This window comes from Strongylocentrotus purpuratus, unplaced genomic scaffold, assembly GCF_000002235.5.
Source record: "Strongylocentrotus purpuratus isolate Spur 01 unplaced genomic scaffold, Spur_5.0 spur5_scaffold_2, whole genome shotgun sequence".
NCBI classification, from domain to species: domain Eukaryota; kingdom Metazoa; phylum Echinodermata; class Echinoidea; order Camarodonta; family Strongylocentrotidae; genus Strongylocentrotus; species Strongylocentrotus purpuratus.
In genome coordinates this window covers 16,651,835-16,667,176 of record NW_022145605.1, presented here as the reverse complement: position 1 = coordinate 16,667,176, position 15,342 = coordinate 16,651,835, and the positions used below count along the sequence as shown (strand labels likewise).

The 15,342-nt window shown below is 36.2% G+C and overlaps 1 protein-coding gene across 2 annotated transcripts; it reads left to right on the top strand.

The window, feature by feature from the left end:
• The first annotated feature begins 1,338 nt into the window (after positions 1-1,338).
• On the top strand, positions 1,339-15,091 carry LOC582600 (Meckel syndrome type 1 protein). 2 transcript variants are annotated; one of them, XM_011680294.2, is made up of 16 exons: positions 1,339-1,426; positions 2,334-2,441; positions 3,054-3,223; positions 4,426-4,649; positions 5,588-5,691; positions 6,611-6,751; positions 7,538-7,580; positions 8,249-8,476; positions 9,257-9,362; positions 10,150-10,220; positions 10,859-10,950; positions 11,216-11,310; positions 11,766-11,982; positions 12,460-12,519; positions 13,364-13,401; positions 14,614-15,091. In XM_011680294.2, exons 2-16 carry the CDS (start codon positions 2,365-2,367, stop codon positions 14,673-14,675), a joined length of 1,728 nt encoding a protein of 575 aa, XP_011678596.1. In that variant the 5' UTR covers positions 1,339-1,426; positions 2,334-2,364; the 3' UTR covers positions 14,676-15,091. The 2 variants fall into 2 exon arrangements, with proteins under 2 accessions (XP_011678596.1, XP_011678597.1); XM_011680295.2 differs by lacking the exon at positions 11,216-11,310 and having other exon boundaries at positions 10,859-11,045.
• The last annotated feature ends 251 nt before the right edge of the window (positions 15,092-15,342 follow it).

Here is a 15,342-nt window from a genome sequence, read left to right as displayed (position 1 = left end):
ACCACGATCACTCTCTTCAGTAAGTTTAGGACTATTCAAATGGAGACAATTTTGTATTGCTTTCTCCAAAAAAAAAACGCCACATGATTATGAAACACCACTTTCCCTGTTTGACGAGGCATAATTATGTTCAGGAGAGAATCTTTTATTTCCTCTCAAAAGAGTGTAAATCATGGGTGTCGATCCGTAACTGATACCTCATCATCAGGGGGGGGGGGGGGGGATGATCTATTCATTCATCCCCCCTGATGAATAGGTATTACGTAAGGATCGACACCCATGGTGTAAATCCACTATTTGGGAGTTATCAGGAGCACTTCCTAGAGTTAAATCCGCACCAAATTATACTTTAATTCACTCCAAAGTTATAGTTGAATACCTCTTTTAAAAGTGGATTCCGATATTTAAGCGTAAGGTGTATTTTATTCTTCCAAAATGTGCTATTTTTGTCAATGCCATGACTTCAGCCATATTGGTTTTTTTAAGTATTAGAAGGCCCAGTTACATTTTTTTTTCTTCAGTTAAACAGAGGCACATCCCCCCCCCCCACTCCGTGAACGGAGGCCGGGATACCATGCGTGTTACCAAAATGTCCGGTAAAGGGGTATTTTTCACGCACCAAAGTCCGGCTCGTTCATACACAAAAAAAAACTTTACACACCGGACTTACGGGGTGTTTTCAAAAGGAGGGAACATGAATGCGTACCCTAAACTGAGTGGAGGGGCCGGGGCACATCGAACTCAACTTTTTTATGGAAAGAATCTACATAACGCTAATAAAACATAATTTTCTCGGTACTTCGCCGGAATACTATTTTCAAGGGGATATATTTTACCCCCCCCAAAAAAAAAATAATATATACCCGGTATATAAAAATTATATATATATATCGACTAGATCCCCGATTTCGCCGACAGATATTTTTAACGCGACTGGGGGATTAAGGGGGAGTTGGAGTTGTGACCAGGATTAGCATGTCACAACCCCCTTCCCTCCGCTGAAAGCAAAGCCTTAAATTTGATGGTTCTCTGGGATTAAAATTAAAAATGTTGGCGCCTATGCCATAAAGTGGCTCCACCCCCCTCCCCTACCCCCTCCCCTCACCCCTCCCCCTTCGTTACATTATCTTTTTTAGATATTGAATACATGTATGAGAAATCTGTCCGTTTTCAATATGCCTCAGTATCTTATGTGCCTTTGTTACAAATTGATACTTCCTTCAAAATCTGCAATATTTTCATAGAGATCCTGTTCATATCTCTCATGAATAAAAATATTTCAGGACTATTTCATAGAAAATTTTTTACTACTTTTTTAAACACCGCCATCTAGCGTTGAGTCAGATTTTGACATTGTTTGTGTTTTTATAAAATTAATCTTTCGACTTTCGGATCCACTGTTTCTCCTGACGAGTTTGTTGAGCAGGTATGTGTTTAACATAGTTTTAGATTGAAATGTACATTTTTTTTCTCACGATAAGTTAGTTAGTGGCCTTATTGATTAATTACGTGAAAATGTAGAGAAAGAGAGGTCTGAAAAGCGGACGAGAGGTAAAATTAGTAATGTGTGGTCCCACACAATAGATTTTATGTAATGTAAAATGTAAAGGATGTGTTATTTCGGCCTACACTTAACATTGCATTACAAATGACGTTAAACGAAATAGCATCATAAGGGTATCATATTTCACATGCATACAGTGCAAACTATAAATTCACAGTCGAACATCAAAAGTGATGATCACATCATTGAATTTTTTTGTTACTAACTGGAACAAAAAACTTTGGTCTTTCTCTTTGAATTTTTCGAAAGGTAAATGGAAAATGAGCTGTGCCTGTGTGTCTCAAAGAGTTCTTTTAAATCTTAGATTCAACTTTTTTGTGAACCCCTGGACCTGACCGAGGTACATAATATCTCTGAACGCTCACAAGAGCCAAATCACATGTTGCAATTGTTTTTGATCTCTGTGTGAGACACTTTGGCCCGAATTCACAAAGAAGGTTTTCGTACGTCATATGATGCGTTTTTACACGTTTTTTTACAAACCTGGTTTGTAAAGAACAAAAGGAGGTTTGGCGAAACAAAAGGAGGTTTGTCCAAGGTTTGTCGACAAACCTCCTTTGTGAATTCGGGCCAATAACTCTGATATCATCCATTGCCAATCATAGCTGCATTTGGTTGTCGAAGCATGTGGTGAATGGTAAGAATAATGTTAGTGCAACTGATGAATAATCAAATTCTCTCTACTTTTTGAAAGCTCTAATCACGTCTAGACCTATGACTGTGTGTTATTTATTATATTTAATGACTTCTTGCATTATTCCTATTCCAGATGTCTGTACAACAAGTCTGATTGTTGCATCATGGGAGATGATTCTGCAGGAGATTTTGGAACATCTTATTATCGATCTCTGGATCCCATTAAAAATCTCCAAATACGGTACGTTTATGTATGTGATTTCTATTAAGTCACAAATCGAAGGTGAATGTTTGACACAGTCCCGCATAGCTTTTGGCATATGAGTAGGTAATGCTGATCAGGTGATGTCGTAACTAGTAATACTACAGTGCTTTTAGAGCGCATATCACTGCAGTAGTATCTCTTTATAAAAGGAAGAAATAGGTGCCATAAATGCCCAACTGTAACTCTGTTTAAACTTCTGTTTAAACAAGTATGTTTTGAGGAGAGTTTTAAACTTATAACTTGTCCATGCTTCCTTCATACAGGATGGAAAAGTGTTCCAAAGTCCAGGGGCAGCATTAGTAATTGATCACTCCCTGTAAAATTGGTCTCAATTTCTGGACATTTAAAGAGAATTATGTAAATTTGATCTCAGATTGCATGAGGGTATACTCCAGGGGGGCGTTTCTCAAAACTTGTCATCAGTGACAAATGACAGTTTTTGTTATAAGCTAATGAAATCCTTGCTTCTGATTGGTTATCAGCGGATTTGTCACTGATTTTTGTCATTTGTCATTGAAAAAAAGGCTTTGTGAAATGGGTCCCAGCAATGACTCTTTCAACTATGTATCAGTAATTATCTTCTTGCAGAGTACACTTGAAGAGAGTAACAGGATCCAGTCTGGTGCCTAAAGCCGTATTGCCAGGAGGTAATAGGAATGAGGACGTGGCAGAAGGGCAAGAGGGGATTCCCCTGAAACCCCTTCGGAAGAAATCCGGTGCTGCTGGAGGAGGAGGAGAGGGGAGTAAAGCACAGGAGGGTAAGAAGGACGATGAAAGTCAAATTAAATTAAATTAAATTAAATTCTTTATATTCATCAAATTCACAAGAATACATGAAAAGGGTAAGAAATTCACAAGAATACATGAAAAAGGGCAAGAAGGACGATGAAAGTCAAATAAAATAAAATAAAATAAAATTCTTTATATTCATCAAATTCACAAGAATACATGAAAATTTGTTTTGGTCACACATTGTAAAAATATATTAGAAGCTATATTGTTGTGTTTATAATCATAGAAGAACAATCAAATAAAAGGTACGCTAGACAAAATAAAAATGTTCTTATATTTTAGTATTACACCTTGAAAATGATGAAAAGGATAGAACATCGGTGGGAAGGAAGGAAGGAAGGAAGGAAGGAATGAAATGAAAATTGTATTTTCTGTGCTTTTATTGTTTTTTTTTTTTTTGGGTTACTTTTGTTTTGAAGAAAGCAAAGGAAAGGAGAGCAATAAAAATGATGGCAGTAAAATCGTGTTCTCTTTGCTTTCTGACTGAATTTTTGTTGTGTATGCAAAAAAGAGAAGAGCAAGAAAGATGCTGAAGATGAATACGAATTGTACAGTTTAGTTTGTAGTTGTTTAAATTTTAGTTTGTAGTCTGTCTCATTTTGACCCAGAGCTCTTGAAAGAAATGAGATACGTGAGCAGAAAACATCAACATTTGCACAATATGAGCCAAATTCAATACTTCCAACATAAACAAAGCCAGGAAAATAGTTGTACATTATAGGGTAATTGAAACAGTTTTGGAATTTATATGTGAACATTATGTAGATAATGTTTTTATTATTATTGTTTTCATCATTGTCATCATCATCAGTATTATTACTATTATTATCATTATTAGTGGTATTATCATTAGTAGAAGTAGTATTAGTAGTAGTAGTGATGGTAGTACAGTCAAACCTGCTTGAGTGACCACCTGTATACAAAGACCACATTTTTTTGTCCCTTGAAAATGGTTTTTCAATGAAACATGTACTAAAGGAACCTGTACATAAAAACCACTTATCTTGTCTCTCTTGGGTGGTCTTTATAGACAGGTTTCACTGTAGTAGTTTTGTTATTGTCATTTTGTCATTATCATTATTATCATCATCCTCATTACCATTACCACCACTACTACTCTATTGATTTGCATATATGAATTATATAATTCTTCATGCCCTTATTCCAGAAGAACAGCCAAACACAGAGAATGAGGATCTCTACATCTTTGACTGGCAGGAGAAGGTGTTCAGCCGCCGGGAGGTGCAGCTCTACTCCAACGAGGCGTCCTGCGAGGGGCCCCTGGAGCAGAAGTACTTCACCGATATCAAGCAACAGAAGGCCGAAGGAGGCAGGAAAACCAAGCGCATCTTCAGCTATACCGATTATGATAGCTTTACCCACAAGGAAGAGGTACGACCTTGATTTGATTAGGTTAGGAGAACTCTGGGTCCATTCACACTTGAGAAAATTGTGGTATTTGAACCAGGATTAAAATAGCACTCTTATTGCGTCTGTTTATTTGTGGATATACACTCCATTTCCTTATCTCACATCCTCCGACATTTATTGTGGCACAAAAATGACAAATAATCAGTTATTTTTTAAATCCAACAAATCATTTGTGTAGTATGATTTGTGATCCAAATACAATTAATTGGTGGTAATTTTGGTTAGACACACACATACCAAAAATGGAGATTCTAATCATGGTTATAAAATCATAGCATGTCTTGATTTGATTAGAACTCTAGGCCCATTGACACACAAGAAAATAGTGGGATTAAAACCAGGATTGTGCTCTTTTATGCCGGTTTACTACCCTTATCCATCTTCTTCTTAACTTTATTGTGGCTGGAAAATTCATATAAAATAATCATGATTATCGTCAAGTACTAAATTAATAGAGCTGTTTGAATCATTATCTGAAACTTGCTTAATAGTTAGACCAATTTCGTGCACACATGTTTAACAAAAATGGAATTTTGATTACAGCTAAAAAATATAAGTTCTAAACATAACCAATTGCTCTGTGTGTGGATGGTATGTATGTTGCCACAATGGATATAATTCTCTTTAAAGGGAATCAGTACAATCGCAATGAAAAAAATCTGTCCCATTCATTGAATTGTGCATACATTATATAATTTCTCAGAATTTTAAACAGACATTTTGAGGAAAATATTAGCACAGAGTGTGATAAAGAGGCAAAAGCCTTCAAATTATCTATAGCCAAAGTTATACAAAGTGCACCATTGTCCAGTCGCTGAAGACTTATTCCTTGACAAATTGCTGCTCTTGTCCTAGAACTTCTAGATCAATAGGTCCTCTTGTTTATTTTCATTATGCAGGAAAGTCTCACAACCACCTCACCGAACGAAGAACCTTCATTTCTAGCAGAGAAGATGAGAAATGTAAGGAGAAGAAAGAAGATGGAGAGAAGAACGAGAGATGCGTAAGTATCTTCAGGCCAGTCAGTTATTCCTTCTCTATTGTTGCCAAGAGAAATGATTGAATAGCCACTATCAATACATAGGAAACATTGATATGGAGATTGACACATATTTGTCAAAACTGAACTTTCTGTAAAAGTTTTTCAAAGATATAGAGGTCAGAGATTAGTATTGAGATCCATCTTTGAGCCAGCTCTGGCAGTAATATCGATTACAATAAGTTGTAATTAGAAAGCTTTTGTTTTATTACAACTGATTTGAAATAAACTTGGATAAGTAATCTAAAAGAACCGGACTGAGTGTGCTTGTAGTATTATAGATTGATTATTGTGCAGTTATCCCCATACCTTGCTTTTGTATTGATAAAGCAGTGATTTTTTTTTTGATTGATTGGATACCATAAGAACATTTTTGGCTTACTCTGACATCAAAGACTGAAAATGAAAAATGAATATGATTCTTTGTGATTCACTGATGCATCAACAACCAAATCTCTCAAACCTTTAGGATTATTTTAGTAATAGTGATAATTTTGTCTTGTTTGCCCGTGATTGCCACATCAGTATTAATGCCGCTCTTCCTGTGGTCTCTGCAATTTTATTTGTGTTCTTATTTGGTTGAAGAAGCATCTGGTTAAAGCCTGTCTGTACAAGTTTGGCCAGGGGGGATTATACCTCCCTTCAAGGTCACTGACAGGTGGTTACCTCATCAAATCTGCTCTCAATTCATATAAGAAAAAGAGGATCATAGGGGACCAACAGGCACCAATTATGCATTGCTTACTATATAGAGGGCGCAAGTAGCTGTAAGTAGTGTAGTGGGGATTTAATGGAAGTCTTTTGTTTGCATTTAATTTGATTTTTCTCATATCATAAAGCTGTTGTAAATAATTTAATTTTCACTTTGAAATTGAATGTTTAGGCAAGGAGATCCGATGTTGATGCAGAGGAGGACCAACTTGGTGGTAGAGAGACCTTCTGAGGAACAGAAGAAGAGTTCTCATGTCATCGATACACCCATGAACACCATGTACATCATGGCTGACCTCGGTGTTATGGATAGGTATGTAGAATTAAAAGTGTTAGTGTAAGTGCTAATATAGTGTGAGGGAAGTTTGGTGTTATTGTTTTGGTAGTGTAGTGGTAGTGTAGTGGTAGTGTTGTATTACGTAAGTTGTATTGATATTTCCATCAACACCATGTACAGCTTGAATTTTGTTAGTGATATGGATAAGTATGTAGGATTGGATTCCAGTGTAAGTGTGGTGTTAAGGTGATACACCCATGAACACCATGTACATCATGGCTGATCTTGGTATTATGGATAGGTATGTAGAATCAAAATCTACTGCTTGTGCTAATATAGTGTGGTGGCAAGTGTAGTGTTAGTGTTTTGGTAGTGTAGTGGTAGTGTTGTATTAGTTGTATTGATTGATGTATCCATGCTTGTATAGTGTTAGTGTCAATAATTTACCTATCAATGCCATGTATAACATGCTTTATCTTGGTGTTGTGGATACGTATGTAGGATTGGAGTTTCCAGTGTAAATTCTAATGTAGTGTAAGTGTGGTGTTAGTGTCATTCATGTATCCCTCAACACCATTAAAATTATGGTTGATTTGACTGCCTACCTGTAAGGAAATAGAGCCCTGTTTTGTGAACATATTTTGACAAAAATAGTTTGCTTCTTTAGTAGTGCCTGGTTAAGCATTTGTCAAGCTCCAAAAAGGGTAACCAAATGCCATTAAATTAGTTTAGTATATATACATTCTGAGGATTTAACAATTTAAATGTTTATGATCTTATCATATAGGATTATTTATTCCCATTTATATATTTTCTTTTTAGTGAACCTAAAGAAGAAGATGAGTGTACTTTATGTACCATTAAGGTAAGAATATCAACATTTTATAGTTTTTGTTGTTCTAGTCACTTCATGGTGTCATAATGATATTATAAGGAAAGGGAAGAGAAGATAGACAAAAAGAAACACTGTAGACATTGGAAAACAGGAAAGGAAAAAGGAAAAAGAGACATTACCTCTCTCCCTCTAAAAAAAAAGAATAACTACAATCTAAAAAGTTAAAAGAAAGGAATGAGAAAGGTTATTTATACTTCTTTTACCTTCGGATATACCAATGGGCAAAGCCAAGAACATCGCCATAAGTATTTTACTCAAATGTGTGTAATCTTCTGTTTCTGCGACTTTTAAACAGGTGCCTCGACTGTCTTGTTTGTAGTTTGTTGAAAAAAGTATAGTTCTACGAGTATTTGAATTTGAAACATGGCATGGTGGTACACCTTCCAGTCCTTATTGACACCTGTCATTCAATAAGTAATGGCCATTGTAGAAGTAACCACATGTGTTCCCATCTAATGACAGGAATCCATGGGGGGAGTCATCACGGTTTCCCCCGACTTCACCCATCAATCGCGACCCTTACACCATCGTGACCGACTCGGCTGGGCGGGACACCTTTCAGTACTTTCTGACACCCGTCATTCAATTTTTACTAGCCATTGTAGAAATAACCACATGTGTCTTTCATCCAATGTCAGGTATCCATGGGGGGAGTCATCACTGTTTCCCCCGACTTCACCCATCATCGTGACCCTTACACCATCGTGACCGACTCGGCTGGGCGGGACACCTTCCAGTACACCCTGACCTTGGCGTCCAAGTCCATGAGCTCCAAGGAGCAGGCCAGGGAGAACAAGATGTACCATGAACTGCTCCAGAGACACACGGACATCATCACGGCGTACGTGGGGCAAGACTTTGAGCAGGTATGGGTATTACAAGTCTTTATTGTGATGGTGGTACTGCTATATTAGTTGAATGTACATTTTTATTGTCGTTCCGATAGAGAACTGCTGTCATTCTGCGTTTGTTTGCGCTTGTATCAGGTATGGGCATTGCAGTTCTGTAATGATGGTAGTGCTTTTTTAATTTGAATGTACATTTGTACATTGTCGTTCCGATAGAGAAGTTAGAAATGCTGTCGTTTTTTTTTTGGGGGGGGGGCGTTTGTATGGGATATCATCATATGGGCATTGCAGTTCTTTTTTGATGGTACTACTATTTTAATTTGAATATCCATTTGTCCCTTGTTGTTCCAACAGAGAACTTTGAAATGCTGTCCTTTTGTGATTGTTTGCATTAATCATTGAACTATATCCTTCTTAAAATTGTCTGCACTTTTATGTAGGATCAGAGCAGTATACTACTTCATACTAAAGTTCCCTCTCTTAAAGGCCTAGATCAAGTTTAATTTTTAGTTTAATATAATGTGAAAGGTCAGCAGTTAGTGAAATATCCTTGAGAAGCATTCTACTCTCAATACCTTTTAACAACTTTGAGGTAAGATCACAAACTTCATAACACAGATGCATTTCTCAAAGGCCTATGCCTGATAACCTTCTGTGACTGGAGACACCTAACCTGAACATGTTTACCGTAGTTTATATAATTCTAAAATATAAGTAATGAGCTTACTTGTTGATTGTAATGTCTCTTCTGCCTCTCTATATAAATATATCTTTCATTTCTCATGATTTGTTATACAGGCACCCCCTAGTACATTGAGGTTGTGCATCCTTGGCGAGATAGTGTCGGCTAAGAACTTTGAGTACGATGGGCTCTATGTCCACTACTTTGTGGAACTACCTAGACGTAAGTTCCTTCTTCCATTTAAAGGCTTCGTTTAACAATGTTAAATCTGAGATGCACGGCCCTACGTGTTATCAGTGCCTGTGATATGGTGTAATATTGAAGCCCTAAAAAATTGGACTTCAAAATGATCAAGAAGTGCCTCAAAAAATTAAGAATCTTTGAGTGACCGGTTTTACCAAACTCGTTTTCCCCAATAGACTGTAGTGTTATGAAAACAGTTAGGAAGACGCAAAATTTGATTTCGATTTCCAATCATAAGTATATTGATAATCAGACAGGCGATCGGCTTGTAAAAGTCATGGGATTCCTGACTGGCCTAAAGGTTTAAAATTATCATTGCAGCATGAGCTAAATCCAGGATTTTGTTTCAGAATCTGAGACAAAGTTATCCAATCCCTTTAAAATAAAGATTTTAATCTAGACAAGTTATTTGGTGTACCTTCCAAGAACATTTTAATAAATTAAAGATAGATTTAACGATTAAAAAGAAAGAATACCCTTGATATTTGTCTTGATTTGATAAAACCACATCCCTGATTTTCTTTCTTTCACATAAATTTGTATATGTATGTGTTTCTTCTCTTTCTATTTCTGTATTGGTACCCCCTGAACAAAGGAGGTGATTAGGTGGTACAATATGCTCAGGCTGTGAAGCCATCAATCTCAATTCATAATCAGCACAATAAAAAGCAAGCTGATTATGTTCTTTCTTTGCAGGTGAATATAAAATTTATATCACAAAAATCATTTGTCACTTAATTTGTTTTATTATTCAATTCTTGATTAGATTGGGCAGCTGATAGGGCTCAGATGTTATCTGGAGTTACACAAACCTGTTTTACCAAGGAGATTAATAGAGTGAGTATGCTAGCCCTTTGAATTTGAATTGAATTGAGTTTTTGAATTATAAATTTAACTGCATTTATATTTTGAGGAAATGGAGAGGTCCACTGAAAAGCAAAGCTTGTAAGTTGTGGACCCCTCAGATTATAATAAGTGTGAAAAGATTATAGTATACATAAAAAATCAAAGCAAAATAACTGCAACAGAGACAACATTTATTAAAACATGTAATGACTGGAAACAATAAGACGTAAACAATTACATGACGAAGAAATTGACTCTGTAACATTGCCTCAGATTCCGAAACAAAATCCTGGATTTAGCTCATGCTGCAATGATAATTATAAACCTTTAGGTCAGTTAGGAACCCCATGACTTTTACAAGCTGTCTGATTATCAAGTTATTTATGATTAGAAATTGAAACCAAATTTTGCGTTTTCCTAAAGGTTTTTGCAACACTACAGTCCATTGGGGAAAACTGGTCACTCAAAGATTTTTACTTTTTTGAGGCACTTCTTGATCATTTTGAAGCATAATTTTTGTTTAGGGCTTCAATATTACACCATATCACAGACACTGGTAGCACGTAGGGCCATGCATCTCAGATTTAACATTGTTAAACGATGCCTTTAAATGTTGTACACTCTCTTAGGAATACACGTCCAACTTCAGTCACCCGTTTGAGATGGAGCTTTACTATCAGATGAATGAGTTCACCGAGGAGGACCAGGACACCCTTCCTAAGTGGCCCCAACTCTTCCTAGAGGTCCTGTCGCTGGATACCTGGCAGAGGTACAGGACAGAGGGCTACGGGTGCATCACTGTACCCCCGAATCCTGGTAAGTAGGAGTATTAGGCATTGGTTAGACACCCTTCCTAAGTGGCTCCTGGAGGTCCTGTCCCTGGATACCTGGCAGAGGTACAGGACAGAGGGCTATGGGTGCATCACTGTACCCCCGAATCCTGGTAAGTAGGAGTTATTTAGGCTTTGGTTAGGCACTTTTCCTAAGTGGCCTCAGCTCTTCCTGGAGGTCCTGTCACTGGATACCTGGCAGAGGTACAGGACCGAGGGCTATGGGTGCATCACTGTACCCCCGAATCCTGGTATGTAGGAGTTCTTTAGGCATTGGTTAATGGTAAAAAGGGTTGTCACTGTACCCTTCATTTTTAGAAATTAATGAATAAGTATCAGTACGGAACATTTATACTCACAGTATATGGTAGAGTACAGGGGGAAAGTCAAATATTAGGCTATGATTTTATAACAGCGTTTCGAATTGTTTATGCTTCATTTCATAATCTTTTTCTCGCTCATCATTTAGCTAATAATACACATCCTTAATATTTTCCTTTTTATAATTCAAACCAAGCAAAAGTCTTATATTTTGGCACTGAGTGTAGAGTTAAATAATCATCACTTGAATCTGTAACTCTAAGAGAAAACAAAATAGCAGGTTGGGCCAGTATTATATCATCCTCCCCTGATATAATAACCTAACTAAGACTAGTACACAACCAGTGATATCGTTCCTTGGTATTTCCTCAAATTCCTACTTCAGGTACCTACACATTCGAGGTGAAGATGTGGCGACCATTGGGCAAGAGCTCATACGATGACATGAGGCGTTTCTTCATCGGTGGCTCCCCGGAGCTGGAGGACCCCAGCTATGTCTCGGTGCCTCTCACCCACGATGGCAAGGTGCTGAGTCGCTTCGGACTCAAGACGGAGACGACGGGGAGTGTGACTGTGAAACTGAACCTCATGCAACAGAGCAGGTAAGGGCTCCGATATCTGTACCAAAATATTTTGGGATATCATATGATGACTGTTATCACTCTTTTGTTACCCCTAGCCCATGTTGACTTGGACTACGATCATGAATTTTATTGCGTCCTGACAATGGCACTGAGTTTATAGTGTTTACAAAAAATGTTGAATGAAAGATTGCAATATCTGGTGAGTCAGGGCTGAAAACATCTGAATCACTGTAAGAACACTGAAATTTATACTCCTGCTAATTTAAATACAAATTAACAGATTTTTTTTATTATCTGCCTTTGCAAATATATTTTGTGAATTTTCTCATCTTTATTTTTCTCTTTTTTTCTTTCTTTCTTTCCTTATGAATGTTTTATGTCTAGTTATCCTCTAACAAAAGGTCTCATATTTAATGAATTGACAAGTAGGGAAGGTTCCATAGCTACCCGTTTAATGTATATTTAATATTACGTCACATTCTTGCTGTATTACAGGGCCTTCATGGATCAGATCTCATCACGAAAGAATGTTGGAACTTTGATTGACAGATTAGGGTGAGTACAAACGGTACTTTCTTTATTGTCCTGAAAAGGGAAAAGTCAGAATCATATCAATCAACCTTCTTTATTAACATAAGTGTTAACGATACTATGTCCCTTTTGCAGCCAACATCAAATTCTGTAGAACTTTGCAGGAATTATGAATATGACATGTATGTCCTATTTGTGAAATTTAAACATTAGCAGTACCCTAGTATTTAAATTATGTAAGGAAACCTGTTTACCTTTTAGACTTCACTGTCAGACACTATTGAGTGACTTTCAAATGCCATTGGAATTTAACCTTTCATTTCTTTGGCCTGCAAATGGGACATAGTACCTTTAAATGCTTTAATATTATTTGGAATTTGTGTCTGTGGTCCCACCATGAGTCATGAAGTGTTTATCAATATTTTCCTCTGTGTGAGTTGTACATGTAGATGAGGAAGATCAATATAAACCTAAAACTTTGCAAAAGATTAACCATACCCAGAGGAATGGTTTTTGTTACAGATGTACCATTATTAGATTACCATAACAACTTTATCAATCAGTGTTTTTTGTATACCGTACAGTAGTTCCAATGTGAACTGGATATTGAAAAGGGCTCTACCTCTTGTGTAAAATCTTGTTACCCATGTAATTTTAACTTTTGATCTTTCATGGGTTTTGGAATTTTTGCCTCAGATTCTAAACAAAATCCTAGTCTTAACTCAATGCTGCAACCATAATTATACACTTTTAGGTCAGTCAGGAATCATATGACTTTTACAAGCCGATCGCCTGTCTGATTATCAAGATATTTATGACCGGAAATTGAAAGTTGCTATCTAAAGTTTTTAATGTTTTTTCTATGCAGTGGGATGACAGTGCAGTCCTCAGTAGCAGGTGTACTAGGTAAGTCCTCTTATTTTGCCAAAATTTGCATATTTTTTTCTTCCAGGGGAGTGATCAGGGAGTTTAGGCTTTAGGCATGGTCTCAATCAGTCACATCTGTGGAGAAGTTGAATTGTTTAGTTTCCAGGTTTTGGTAATTCAGTGGTGGAACATATTGTTCTATGCTTTAAAGTAGTCACCGAAAGAATCAAAAGTGTTTTGAATTGATGCAAAATTCATATCATTGCGAAGGGGAAGCCTTACAGATCAAATATAACAACTTCCCTCTTCAAAATATGTTTGGGGCCCGCAGTAATCATCTCTCCAAAATGTTATTTTGAGATCCAGATTTTCTGCCTTCAGGGGTCCTCCCTAGAGCGTCAAGATTTGTGACGTCACATGCGAGACACAGCTAGCCACAAAATTGATATTTAACGCCTTTTCATGATATCTATATGATTTTTCAGCAAATTATTCATGTTTTTCAAGAGAAAATCTTTCCATCCACATATAATTTATCCATAATAATCAGTTGTCGTGAATTTTCTTTGGGTGACTGTTAGTGACTGTCAAACTGTTAGTTTGCTTTTAAAATTGCTCATGTCATTATGTACGCACACATTTATTACTCAGTATTTTGGTGATGTGGAAAATGAAATGGTAGAAAATAAATATTACTTTGAATTGAATATCTTGTAACTTTGAGATCTAAGGTTTCAAAACCAAGGTCCAAAACCATTGCCCTTTTGTACATTTTGGCATTAATGCTCAACTACCAAGTCCCATGGATGTGACTTGAGATTGTTGGTCAGGTGAATGGGAATTTTCTACAACCTATACTTGCTTTCTCAGTAGTTGAAAAAAACAAAACATCAACACTTAATATTGTGCACTTTATAGATCCTCCAATCTTCTCACTTTAATCAAACCTGTTTATGACTCCAACCTTTGGAAATGGCTGAAATTGCCAGTGTAGTGAATTGATTTGTACATAGTCTAGATTATTTTTTTTCAGCATATATGTCATCTGGTGGTAGCCAAAAAGGCATTAACTCTGTGCAAAAGTCTATGAGCTAGTGCCCTTCTGACTCTCAACAGATAATACAATCATGAATGAAAGAAAGAAAAAATGGTTACTTATGACACGTGAAGTGACAAATCATAGTGATGGTTTCATAACAAGAGGGACTATACAAAAAAAGTGACTCCAATTTTGTTTCTTTCTTTTTACAGATTTATTTCAGAAGGCAAGAAAGAGGATGCAAGCTGCCCAGGATAAATTAACAACCATATGAACACTCCCTGAAACGAAACATAGTATTAGGCACATTGAAATTTTAGTTATTGGTTTATTCAAGACATATTCATAGGGTACAGTATTTATGACCATTAAATTATAATTGATTCTTTTCCCAATTATAATTATTTTAACATGGGTACATGATGTATATTCTAATTCAAATACAAAATCAATTGTGCAATATAATTCTGTTGACAGATTTATAACTGTTTATAAATCATATGTGTACCTGCTCCAGATAGAAACTGAAATATGTTATAAATTAAAACATGATGTACTCTTTTAGGTCTTGTATATTATGCTAATAAGTAACAATCATTGGAAAAGGTTTCTTTTTTTTTCTTCAAGAAATGTATGAATTTAATGTAGCTTATGAATTGTTCGGCATTATTAAGTTTGAGTAGGAGAAGAGTATGGGGCATAAATTGCTTCATGGTTTAGATTTGATACAATTTTAAAAACAGATATTGTATTAATGTTTAACACACGTTTGAAATTACCATCCTTACTATATCACCTTGACTTCACATAATACCTTGATCTGAGTACTAAAGAGAACATTGTATTCTAAATGACGATTGTCACTGCTTATAAAATTGTTGATATTTTTTGTAAAATACGCTTTAATCCATCTATTATAGTACTACTAGCTAATCCTTTTT